The sequence below is a fragment of the Ascaphus truei genome, chromosome 1 (assembly GCF_040206685.1).
Source record: "Ascaphus truei isolate aAscTru1 chromosome 1, aAscTru1.hap1, whole genome shotgun sequence".
In the NCBI taxonomy this organism is placed as follows: Eukaryota; Metazoa; Chordata; class Amphibia; order Anura; family Ascaphidae; genus Ascaphus; species Ascaphus truei.
In genome coordinates, this window is record NC_134483.1 from 48,776,329 (window position 1) to 48,789,258 (window position 12,930).

At 43.0% G+C, this 12,930-nt stretch overlaps 1 protein-coding gene and 1 long non-coding RNA gene across 4 annotated transcripts in view; one reads left to right on the forward strand and one right to left on the reverse strand.

Annotated features, from left to right (window-relative positions):
• TARS1 (threonyl-tRNA synthetase 1) overlaps positions 1–6,993 on the forward strand; it is a 51,636-nt gene extending 44,643 nt beyond the window's left edge. For both annotated transcript variants that reach the window (XM_075587687.1, XM_075587698.1), the window contains exons 18-19: positions 1,922–2,036; positions 6,501–6,993. In XM_075587687.1, coding sequence (XP_075443802.1) covers positions 1,922–2,036; positions 6,501–6,649 — 264 coding nt within the window. In that variant the 3' untranslated portion in view covers positions 6,650–6,993. The remainder of the gene's footprint in view (positions 1–1,921; positions 2,037–6,500) is intronic.
• The window catches only part of LOC142487807 (uncharacterized), a 34,998-nt gene that overhangs the window by 19,281 nt on the left and 2,787 nt on the right, over positions 1–12,930 (reverse strand). The gene's annotated exons all lie outside the window — the stretch shown is intronic.

Genomic DNA, 12,930 nt, shown 5'->3' on the forward strand with positions numbered 1-12,930 from the left:
CTTTTTTTAGTACTTGTGATACTCACTGTTTACCTATTAATACATTATTTTACTGACTACACTACACTATGAGAGTCGTGCGCTTGTCCTTTTTCTGTTTTCTGTAGCCACTAAGATGTTTAGCCACCTGTATGGATAGCAGCAGACTCTTTTACTCCTGATGGGACACGGTTTTGTAGAGACATTTTTGCATCACCTGCGGTAGCCATCTTTATTGAAACCCCCACTATTGCTCACTTTCACTATTGTCAAATAGCTCTATCACCCGAGCTTGTATTATACCATCACATTTCTGTAAGTGACAGTGATTTCACTGCACAATTGATGCTCTGCAGCTTTTACTTCTCACTTTGGTTTGCAATATCTATAAGAAGTCTTTTCTCTTTTGGTTTCTTTTTGTGAGGGAGTTCCACAGAGAAGGGGCAGTGAGGGAAAAAGGTTTAAGGTGAGAGAGAACAGTAGCGGTGAAAGGGGTGGAGAGGGGACTGTTAGGCCGCATTCATAGTGCAGGATTCGGCGTGAGCTATGTAGCTCGCGACAAAACAAACACTTGATTGCCAGTGCGCGTGCACATGCGCTACAGGGAGAGCGGAGCGTCATAATACAAACCGGTTTGTATTTCAAGTGCAACACCGGAGCACGGAAGCTAGCGTGTTCCATTATGGACGCGGCTTTATGGGTAGAGCGCAGGAGACGAATGGGGCATAACGAGAGATCAACAATGATATGTAGGAGGGAGCAGATCAGAGGAGTGCCTTAAAGGTGTAGCCATGCCTGGCTTGGCTACTAATTACCCTGCCTGACATGTAAGTCCTGGTATCAGTGCAGGCAGTGTTAGGCCCAATTCAGGGTTTTCCCCAAGGTAAGCAGCTCCCTTGAGTGATAAGGGGGGAGGCGGGCCAAGGCCTGTGTTCTGCCCAATAAGTGGCTCAGACCTTGGACCCTCCCCCTCGGTACTTAAGGGGCTGCACTTCCTAAATTGATTCAGTTCTTTCTCCTCTGAGAGAGTGTGTTCCTTGAAGAGTGAGTGCAGGGCTCTGGCCACCTTCCATCCCCTCCCCTAGGGGAGTGGGACTGATTCCCCTGACTCCACCTTAAAAGTAAGAAGAAGCAGTGCAAACAAGGGGGGGGGGGGCTGCAAGGGGGGGGGCTGCAAGGGGGCTCCCTCCCCCCCCCACCCCCCAGTACTTCATATATTTACTTGCGGTTACAGAGGCCCCGCGCTCTTCCCACAGCAATTAAACTGATTGCCGGGCAAAAGAGCGGGGCCTCTGTAAGAGACCAGCCCTTCTCTATCGGTCAGCTGAGTCACACGGCGATGCGTTTCCATGACCTGATGTCATGATGCCGGGTAGGCAGGTAAACTCTGCACACACCCCTCCCTGCCCCCCAAATATAATTTCTGGTTGCGTCCCTGAGGAGAATAACTTTGTAGGTGATCTGAAATTTGAAGAAAGCCAGGAGAGAGATTTAAGGAGATGAGCAGATACATTTATACTTACTTTTTTTGTAAAAGGCAGGAGGAAGAGGTGAGAATATAATAATAGTTCTCCCTTCTTAGCCCATGCAGTTATTAAAAATGTAAGGGATTTCATATAGGTCAGCAAGAATAGTTTGACCATCAGTGATGACGTATCTACTGTAAATAGTGAGTAAGGCTGCTTTTACAAATATGTGCGAGTAAGTGTCCATGCTGGAAAATAGCAGTATAGAAACATGGTTATTGTGACATACTATTATGAACTTTCATTGAGCGAGCTAAAGTGATGAATCATTGCTTATGACATCCTAAGTCACTGTAGAGATGCCATACAACTGTGTGTTAGACAGAGGGCTTCAATTTCCAGTCTGTGTTAAGCATTATACTTGTATAAAAGTTGTGTTCCTTATTCTCAGTGCATCTTTGTTCCTCCCAATGCAGGTCAGAGAGCAGTTCCACCAGGCTGGGTTAATGACTGAAGTTGATCTGGATCCAGGATGTACTCTCAATAAGAAGATCAGGAATGCACAACTTGCACAATACAATTTTATTCTGGGTAAAACAATGTATTTTTTATTTTCTTTACATGATAGAGGGATGGGTTATAGTAATGTATAGTAAAACAAATATAATCACTGCGCTTCTCCATGTAAAGAGCATGCAGCTAGTGAAGGAAATGGCCATACAAATGTGCAAAACAGAAAGTGAATCCCTGCGCTTCTCCCATAGGGATAGCAATCAATGGGGAATATATATATATATGTATGGTGTAAATATCTATAAGAAAAAAGGAGACTTTTGGTATACATCCTTTGATCAAATAATGCCAAGCCTGCTAACCACGTCAAGGTAAGTCTCTTTAGCAGGTCCCTACGCTAAATGCATACTAGTGTTATGTGAAATAAGCCCAGATGGGGTTAAAATATCAAAGCATATGCTTGTATAACCTAGTGCAATTAAAAACTGGTATATACCAGTACAGATACTCACATGTAAGTGAAGTGGAATAATATAAAATATATGAAATATATTTGTTTTACATTATTTGTTGGGCCGATTTTAATCCTTTGCAGCACGCTCCTAGAGGGCAACACTAATATGGTGTAATTGAATATATTTAGCCAATCACCTGCAACTGCTTATTGAGCAGTTTGTGGCAGGCCAGCCCCTCCTCTTCTAGGTATATAATCTCCTAGCAAGGTCCCCTTATTCCACTTCACTTACATGTGAGTATCTGTACTGGTATATACCAGTTTTTAATTGCACTAGGTTATACAAGCATATGCTTTGATATTTTAACCCCTTCTGGGCTTATTTCACATAACACTAGTATGCATTTAGCGTAGGGACCTGCTAAAGAGACTTACCTTGACGTGGTTAGCAGGCTTGGCATTATTTGATCAAAGGATGTATACCAAAAGTCTCCTTTTTTCTTATAGATATTTACACCATACATATATATATATATATTCCCCATTGATTGCTATCCCTATGGGAGAAGCGCAGGGATTCACTTTCTGTTTTGCAGTAATGTATAGTACTTGATTGCCTGCATGTCATTTGAGCCTCCCATAGTAGTGTAGGAAAAAACCTGCACACATGATCTTTTCAGGCCTAAGGTATGTAAACCATTCAGGGCCTTGATGCTGGCTGTCTTGGCTCTGTACAGACTACATTATTGCAGACACTTTAAAGCAGCAATACCACTTTCCAATTTTTTTTTTTTAATTATTTGTATATGTAAAGCATGCAACATGTATAATTCTACACTCTTACCTAAGCTGGCAATCGTTTGGTGGTCCTGTTATAAATCTGTCAAAATCCTGATTGTGTGCCTAACATAATGGCTGCTTCATTTGGTGTAACTCAGCAGCTACACTGTATCCTTGGATTACTAAAGTAACATCTATTGTTACAGTTTACAGCACAAACTGCTGGGATCCTTTGCAACAAATTATCCCATACAGGAAAGAGTTGCAAAGATCTTGCACTGCTGCCTGCTATAGAACGCATAAAAAATGTCATTAAGAGTTGAATAATGATTGGCGCATGTGGGGTGGCAATGGGTATGGCAGCATAAAGTTACAGCTCCGCCAGTACCCAGCCTAATAATAAACTAAATCAACTTTTAAACCGAAAATATACATAAACAAAACCTAAGAATCGGTAGCGGAAGGTACAGGGATGTCAACCAGATCCCAAATGCATATGAATGCAGTAGGTTTGAAGAATTACTTTACCAAAAATGATCCGGGCAGAACAGGGACAACCCCGGCGAGGGAATCAAGTCACGGCTCTGACTCTGAGATGGAGGGGCAGAGAGAGAGAGAGCCGACAGTGGTGACAGGGAGCTGGTCACTCGTAGCGACCTTAAAAAGGACTTGAAGTCTCTGTTTCAGGATTTTAAATCATGACTACAATCGGAGCTACAGGAGCTAAGAAAAGACATCGGCCTCATTGGTGAGGGGACTTATGAACTTGAAAGAAAAATGGAAGCTACAATTAAGGCTTTGAGGAAAAATGAAATAAAAAAACACTGGTTCTCTGAAGGCACAAATAGAGAGTCTCAGTGACAAGCAGGAAGATTCCCAAAATCGGGATCGCAGAAATAATGTGAGAATAAGGGGGATCCCAGAGGAAATGACGGAAATTGAAGATTTTATCTCCAAGTTGATAACCTCGATTCTGCCGGGAAAAACGGAGGCAGAGATTCACCTGGACAGGTGTCACAGGGATCTTAGAGCTCATCCCCAACCTAACGAAAAACATAGAGATGGCATCATAAGATTTCATTATGTTACGGTGAAAGAGGAACTATGCATGATTACCCGCAATTCCCCCACTATATCCTTTGAAGACAAATCTACAGGTCTTCCAGGATCTCTCACAGAGATCTATAACTATTAGTGATCTGTACTTTCTCCCTACCAATTAGATTGTAAGCTCTTCGGAGCAGGGACTCCTCTTCCACAATGTTACTTTTATGTCTGAAGCACTTATTCCCATGATGTGTTATTTATATGATTGTCAAGTGTATTACTACTGAGAAGCGCTATGTACATTAATGGCGCTATATAAATAAAGACATACATACATACTCCCCCATTGTGCCCTAGACAGTGTGGAGAACCAGCGGACTTGTTGCACATGCTGTGGTTTTGCCCTCGCGTGACTCCCTTATGGGAGCAAATTAAGGATTGGCTGCAGAGGATCTTGGACCTCATAATACCTAAGGACCCGTGGCTGTTCTTATTAAACAGACCTGTACAGAGTATATTCAGATCAAGCACTAAATTAATCACCCACTTTTCTACGGCAATGAGGTGCGAGATCGCAGCATTGTGGAAACAGAGTGAGATTCCAACCATGGCCAAAATTAGGAACAGAATTTGGTTTGTGTGCCAGACGGAGAATGACTCTGGCAATAAATTTCAAAAAGTGGTTGCCGTGGCTGGCCCAGACAGACATCCCAGGAGTGAATCCCACCACGATACTGCTTTGATTACCTCTAGATGCGTTCTCCTTTGAAGCGTAATAGGGGTTTTGGGCCCAAGGACTGGATATGGGACCTCTCAGGAGACGCACCGAGTTAAAAAAGACAAGGGAATTAGGCCAAATTCTAGCCGACTCCATTAGAACCGAGAATAAGAACCACAAGTAGACGACAAAGGACAAAACAGACCTTCATCACAACCTTCCTTCCCTCCCCCTGTTCCCTTTGGTTAATTCCTTATGATTTGTATATGATGTTCATATTACTGGAGATTGTTAATGCATCTTGTTTGAAGAATTGCAATTAAATGTAATATGCCTAAAGCCAAGAATATCAATAAAAACTTGTTACAAAAAAAAAAGTTGAATAATACAAAATAAAACAGTCGCTATTATCTAATAATACAGAACGGATTAAAAAAACCCCATAAGATTTCACATGTTTTGCTGCTTGAAATTGTTTCTATAACTAAAGGGAAGGTGGTGAAAGGTTACATTGAAGCAATGGTGCAAAAAATATGGCAATCCACACATTTGCGTAAACCTACAGTATGCAATATATTTGTCACTTGAAAATGTTATTCCTGTATAAATCCTGCTGTACAAAATAAGATCAATAAATGTCTTTATTAGATCTAGCTATAAACTTTTGTGCCCATCAGGCTGGGTGCAGAATTATCCTACATGACTCTTTCTAGCTAATATGTTGTAAAGGGTTAAGTGCTGCTACAGTTGAATAGAGCTCTTCTGTTGCTGTAAAAGTGCATTTCTGTTGGTAAGTTACGTGTAGCAACTAAGCAATCATTTTGTGCAATGGAAAACCACTTTAAACATGGAGAAATACCAGTAAGAAAACACAGTTTGAAAACTCTTTGAAGCACCTATTATCTTTGCAACCAGATACATTATATGAGATATCATACATTTATGAGAAAAGCATACATCTGATTCCTACTTGAATAGTGAGCAGGCCATGCATTCATTTGGTTGTTTACATAGATTCCGCGGTTCAGATCTGAGGGTAGAAAATGGGTTTATGTCCCCTATTCCACCCCTGAACATCTGAGGAACCACCCTGTGTCTTGGAGGGGGCATCGGTGGGTGGAGGGAGAGGAGGGAAATACAGAGTGACCCCTCCCTTTCAAGAAGCCCCCACCAGACCATCATCCCTACAAGAAATCAGAGCAGGCTTCCTGTTACGCACACACACACACACACACACACTCACACACACACTCACACAGTGTGTGTTATATATAGTGTCCGTAAATAAAACGTATAATCATTATATGAAACAATGTATTGTCACCATATCTCTGTGCTCAGGACATACTTGCAAACGAGAGGTATCTCTCACGGTAATTTCTGTGTTTTTTTCCATCTACAGTATGACCTTCAGTTCACTCTGGTTTTATGTGAGTAATTTTTAAACAGGACTGTGCAAGAGTGGCCGTATGTTGCAGCATCAATCAGGTGGATATAAGCTGAATAAAATACATTGTATTAATCTGTGTTTATTCTATTTCAGTGGTTGGAGAGAAAGAGAAAGCCAGTGCAACAGTAAATATCCGTACCCGGGATAACAAGGTGCATGGCGAGCGCACCGTTGCAGAAACTATTGAACGACTGCTTCAGCTCAAACAGTCCCGCGCCAAACATTCAGAAGAGGAATTTTAAACACTTTTCATACTTTCTGAAAGGGAAAAAAAAGAATGACCAGAGGAAACATTTTTGACCTGTACTAGGCAAGGGGAAAATAAATATCTTGTTTGCACAGCATTGATTTGAAGTACTAATAAATGAGCCAATTATTAGTCTCATTTTAAATACAACTAAATTGAGCTCCAGTGCTCATTAGAAAATGCTGTTGTCTCCGTGGATAAGAATGTGTTTGTTAATTTTATTCAAATAAATGGATACAATTTCTGTTGTTTTCTGGGTACCACATAATCACCCTATAGTTTCTGTTCATTTTATTTTTTTGTATTGTAATACTCAAATAAAAAAATACTAAAGAAGAATTGGTCTCCTGAATTAGGATACTACTGTAGTTATCGTGATCGGCCGTGCAAATGATTGTCGTGACTAATGCGTCACACTAGAACAGGGGTGGGTAACACCAGTCCTCAGGTGCCGCAAACAGGTGAGGTTTTCAGGATATCCCTGCTTCAGCACAGGTGGGAGTTCATTCAAAGACTGAGCAACTGATTGAACCACTAGTGCTGAAGCAGGGATATCCTGAAAACCTGACCTGTTGCTAGGCCCTTAAGGACTGGGGTTGCCCGGCCCTACAGCAGAATCTAGTCTGCTTTGATGAAAACAAATGTAAGCAGCAAAAAAACAAGGTTTTTCTTCTATGATTAGAACTCCTTTTAATTCAGCAAAATAGGTCAAGGCTCTTAAATAGTGAAAACATTATTGATGATAATAAAAGAAAAAAGAACCCGCTTCCCATGTGTTTGATTTGTAATGCTTAATGTAACTGGTATTAGGTTTAATGGAGATGTGGAAGTTACTGTATCACACACATTCTAACACGTCCACATCTCTTTCACACTCAGTACTTGTTGCAGGATAATAAATAGGTCAGAGCTTATGGTAAAAGCTACTGAGCTCTAATGGATTAAATTGTAGGGGCCTGGCTCTGTTGACCTATTTAACGCGCTGTTAACCTAAGATCATGTTCGTTATTAGTAACATTGTATTCACTAAAGCAGGGGTTCTCAAGACCCCCCTCGCCCCCCCCCCCCCCGGTCCGTTTTTCAGGACATCCCTGCTTCAGCACAGGTGGCTCAGACTTGGCCACCTGTGATGAAGCAGGGTTATCCTTAAAACCTGACCTGTTGGGGGTTTTAAGGACTGGAGTTGAGAACCCCTGCACTAATGCAAATAATGTGACTTTAATCAGGTTTTACTCTTGTAAAGGTGCTTTATTCCATGCAAACTAGCTCATTACCGCGCCCTGATGGCAGGGGTGGAGGCGTGGGGCTCCTGCCCTCCTCTGTCTGCCATTACCGAACCCTTCCTATTCCCCCCTCTCTTGCTTTTCCCTCCTTTGAGGCTCACACTGTGCAGATCTTCTCTCCTCTCCCTGTTCATGTGGCGCTCATCTATCGCCCACCTACCTCTACTCATCCCCCTTCTGCCTTTCTCTCTCACTTTGAATCCTGGCTCTCTTTCTTCCTCTCCTCAGACTCCCCTGTTCTTCTCCTTGGGGACTTCAATTGCCACATTGATGACCCCTCTCTCTCTTGGGCTTCCCGCTTTCTTTCTCTTACCTCTTCTTTTGGCCTTCAACAGTGGACTGCAGCCAGCACCCACAAGGATGGCCACTACTTAGACCTGGTTTTCACTAAAAACTTCTCTCTCTCTGATTTCTCCATTTCCCCTTTTCCTCTCTCTGACCATCATCTCATCTCATTCTCTTTATCTCGCTTCTCCCCTTCTCCACCTCCATCTACCCCCCGGTTCTGCAGAAACCTGCGCTCTATTCACTTACCTGACTTTGAGTCCACTTTACGCTCCTCCCTCCTCTCTCAGCTCTGCTACAGACCCTGACAACCTGGTCAGAAAGTACAACTCTGTCTTGTCCTCGTCTCTTGATCTACATGCCCCGCTTTCTCTCTGCCGCCCTCGCCCTTCTAACCCTAGACCCTGGCTAAATTCTCACACGCGCATGCTGCGTTCCTCCACTCGTTCCTCTGAACGCCTCTGGAGGAAGTCTCACACTCTTGCAGACTTCCTTCACTACAAATTTATGCTATCCTGTTTCAACTCTTCCCTCTCGCAAGCTAAACAAGCCTACTTTTCTGCACTAATCAACATGCACAAGTCTAACCCACGCCGACTGTTCTCTGTCTTTGATACTCTACTCAAACCACCCTCAGCTGCCTCTCCTTCCTCCATCTCCGCTCAGGACTTTGCTGACTATTTTAAGGAAAAGGTGGAATCCATACGGCAGAACATCCCCTCTGTTTCTTCCCCCCATCCTACACCTCTTCCTAACTCTCCTCCTGCCTTCCTTGAGTCTTTTTCCACTGTCTCAGAGGAGGATGTGTCGCTGTTGATCTCCTCTTCTCCCTCTACCACTTGCCCTCTTGACCCCATTCCCTCCCATCTCCTAAAACCTCTAGCTCCTACTATAATCCCTACGCTTACACACATTTTTAACTCCTCCCTCTGCTCTGGAACCTTTCCATCCTCCTTCAAACATGCAACAGTCATACCATTACTCAAAAACAGCAAGCTTGACCCTACCTGTCTTTCTAACTCGACCTGTCTCCCTCCTGCCTTTTGCCTCTAAACTACTTGAACGTCTTGTATTCTCTCGCTTGCTCCATTTTCTCAACACCTATTCTCTCCTAGACCCTCTACAATCTGGCTTCCGCACTGCTCACTCCACCGAAACAGCCCTCACTAAAATAACTGACGACCTCCATGCTGCTAAAGACAGAGGTCATTACACTCTGCTCATATTACTCGACCTCTCTGCAGCATTTGACACCGTGGACCACCCTCTTCTCCTCCACATTCTCCATACTCTAGGTATTCGGAACAAAGCTCTATCCTGGATCTCATCCTACCTCTCCCATCGTACTTTTAGTGTCTCTTCTGCTAACACCTCCTCCTCCTCTATTGATCTCTCTGTGGGGGTACCCCAGGGCTCTGTCCTGGGACCTCTTCTCTTTTCTCTGTACACACTCTCTCTAGGTGACCTAATAACATCTTTTGGGTTTAATTATTACCTCTATGCCGACGACACACAAATATACTTTTCAACACCTGACCTTACACCTGCTGTACAAACCAAAGTTTCTGAATGTCTCTCTGCTATATCATCCTGGATGGCCCTCCGACGCCTTAAACTCAACATGGCTAAAACAGAGCTCCTCATACTTCCTCCCAAACCTGGCCCTACTACCTCCTTCCACATTACTGTTGGAACTACAATCATTCACCCAGTAGCCCAAGCACGCTGCCTAGGGGTCACATTCGACTCCTCTCTCACATTCGCCCCTCACATTCAAAACATTTCTAAAACTTGTCGCTTTTTCCTCCGCAATATAACAAAGATACGCCCTTTCCTCTGTTGTTCGACTGCTAAAACTCTGACTCAGGCCCTCATTCTCTCCTGTCTTGATTACTGTAACCTCCTGCTGTCCGGCCTTCCTGCCTCTCACCTGTCTCCCCTACAATCTATCCTAAATGCTGCAGCCAGAATCACTCTACTCTTTCCTAGATCTGTCTCAGCATCTCCCCTCATGAAATCCCTCTCCTGGCTTCCGATCAAATCCCGCATCTCACACTCCATTCTTCTCCTCACTTTTAAAGCTTTACATTCTTCTGCCCCTCCTTACATCTCATCCCTAATTTCTCGGTATGCACCATTCAGACTCTTGCGTTCTTCTCAAGGATGTCTTCTTTCTACCCCCTTTGTATCTAAAGCCCTCTCCCGCCTTAAACCTTTTTCACTGACTGCCCCACATCTCTGGAATGCCCTTCCCCTCAGTACCCGACTAGCACCCTCTCTATCCACCTTTAAGACCCACCTTAAGACACACTTGCTTAATGAAGCATATGAATAGCACTGTGGATATTCTAAACACGATACATAATGCTTGGCCCCCTGCAGACGAACTTACCAGAACTCCCTCCTCCTGTCTCTGTACGTTCTCCCTACCTACCAATTAGACTGTAAGCTCTTCGGGGCAGGGACTCCTCTTCCGAAATGTTACTTTTATGTCTAAAGCACTTATTTCCATGATCTGTTATTTATATTATCTGTTATTTATTTGATTACCACATGTATTACTACTGTGAAGCGCTATGAAGACTAATGGCGCTATATAAATAAAGACATACAATACAATACAATTACAACATCCGTGATATTTGTTCCCGATTCATGAAGGCTGATAGAGACTGAAACAAATGTATGAGAGAGCCCATCTACTGTACTTACATTGCTCCATGTGGAGAGACCAAGGATACCTGAGAACATACTTGGATAACCGAGGACCGGCTGTACAACGGAATCCGTTCTGGGAGTAGCGTTGGATAGTGAAACAGTTGTAAAGTGTGTCCCATGTTAATCAGTGGCGGTGAGCGTTGGATAACGCATTACGGCATCGAAAAACGGCCCTTAGGGCTGCGTTGTAAAGCGTTGGATTTGCCATTCGTTGTAAAGTGAAACGTTTGATAGCGAGGACTTGCTGTATTAAAATGATTTGCATATTCCACATTTGATTTTTTTGCTCTCTGAAGCCCTGTTTCACAGTCTGGCTGCTGGTAATGCCAACATGTAAATAATACTGTGGGTTATTTCAAAATGACGCTTCGTTTGTCATGAAATAGTATTGCAATAACGTCTGCGCTAATGGTCTCCATTATAAATGTTATTTTTCTATATCTTTCGCTTGGAGAACGTTGTGTTAACCCAGGGAAAATAATGTCCATTCCTGTTTTCAGGTAACATCCAACTATTCGCACTGATTTAACGGATAGTAGTGAATCTATCCATAAAGGATCTTTGTAGAGCAGCCGCGGGACTTGCTGTTATCCCCAGAGATTATGAAGGACTTATTTATCAATGTTTTAAACATTACCATGCGACAGTCAACCAGGAAGAGTTTACATCTATGTCTTCGTCGACACCTTTTATACAGATGTAGCCAACGTCATTGTACCAGCAAGGGAGTTCCCCGGGGAGAAATAGTGTGGCAGCCCCACCCCTTCTCATGTGTGGCTGATTCAAAACAATGGACACATCTCCCCCTGGTGTGGTGAGCATGTCCAGCAGTAACGCGCCATAAGGAGTCATGATGTTGGCGACATCTGTAGATGTGGTACCAGGGAATCTGAATTGACAGAATATAGTACATGTACAGTAGCAATCTTATGCTGGATGACCAAAAGGCACTTTGAGAAGAGATAATGGACAAAAACATAAAATGATGGTAATATGTTTAAAATATAATAAATGAGAAGCACAATTGCAGGAAAGCATAAAGATTGATACAAAAACTATTTATGGATCCCACAGAACCTTATAGAAATCGTGTGTTATTCCGTATTAAAACAGGGTCTTGCTACAAATGAAGGATTTCATGCTCAATAAACAATGCAGGACGGCCACTATGCATCCCATCCCAAAACACACAAATCCTCACAGAATCCTCCAGGGAGGCCAACATTATATAATAACATTTGTACTTGCACAGAACTGTTTTGTTTTTATAAAACCATTTTCAATTACAGCTATTGGGTAATCTACTGTATCTAGTAGTTATTGCGAAAAAACTAATGGTATTCAATGATGAACTCATGGAGAATAGTGATGATGTTATGAGGATAAGATATATTGATGATGCGCACCTGGGATGGCAAAGTTGAAAAGTTAAAATCTGTTTTAAACCTTGCGCAATCAATAAATTGACCATTAAAGTCAAAGTATGACCAAGTAAGATTCTCGGATCTCGCTGTAATACATGGATTTAGTAATTTAATCCGCACTGATTTATACGCACAAACACGTAGCAAGGCTTGGTGTCTGCGGTGCTGCTGCCACGCGCGGTCGCGGTACTGAAGGAATAACACTGCGGGGGGCGCCATTCAGAAACATGGACCCTATGCTGCTCCATCGCAGCAAACTGGGGGGTGTGAGATTCTCTGGGGGAGGGGGTTCGGGGGCGGGTGGCGCTTACAGAGGCCCTGTACTCTTCCCCAAAGCATTTAAATTAAACGCTGGGGGTCACCAGCAGATTCTGGAAACTTGTTGCCATGGAAACAACGTCACAACGTCACATGACATTGTGATGTCAGAAATACCAAAGACAAGGAAGGCGGGGGGGAGAGGGGAGTTTGCCCACCCCTGCTGTAGATTATAATATAATTGGGTATTCCTAATACTGTTATATGATGTAATGCTCATTCTTGCCTTACAACTGGTATTAAAGCAC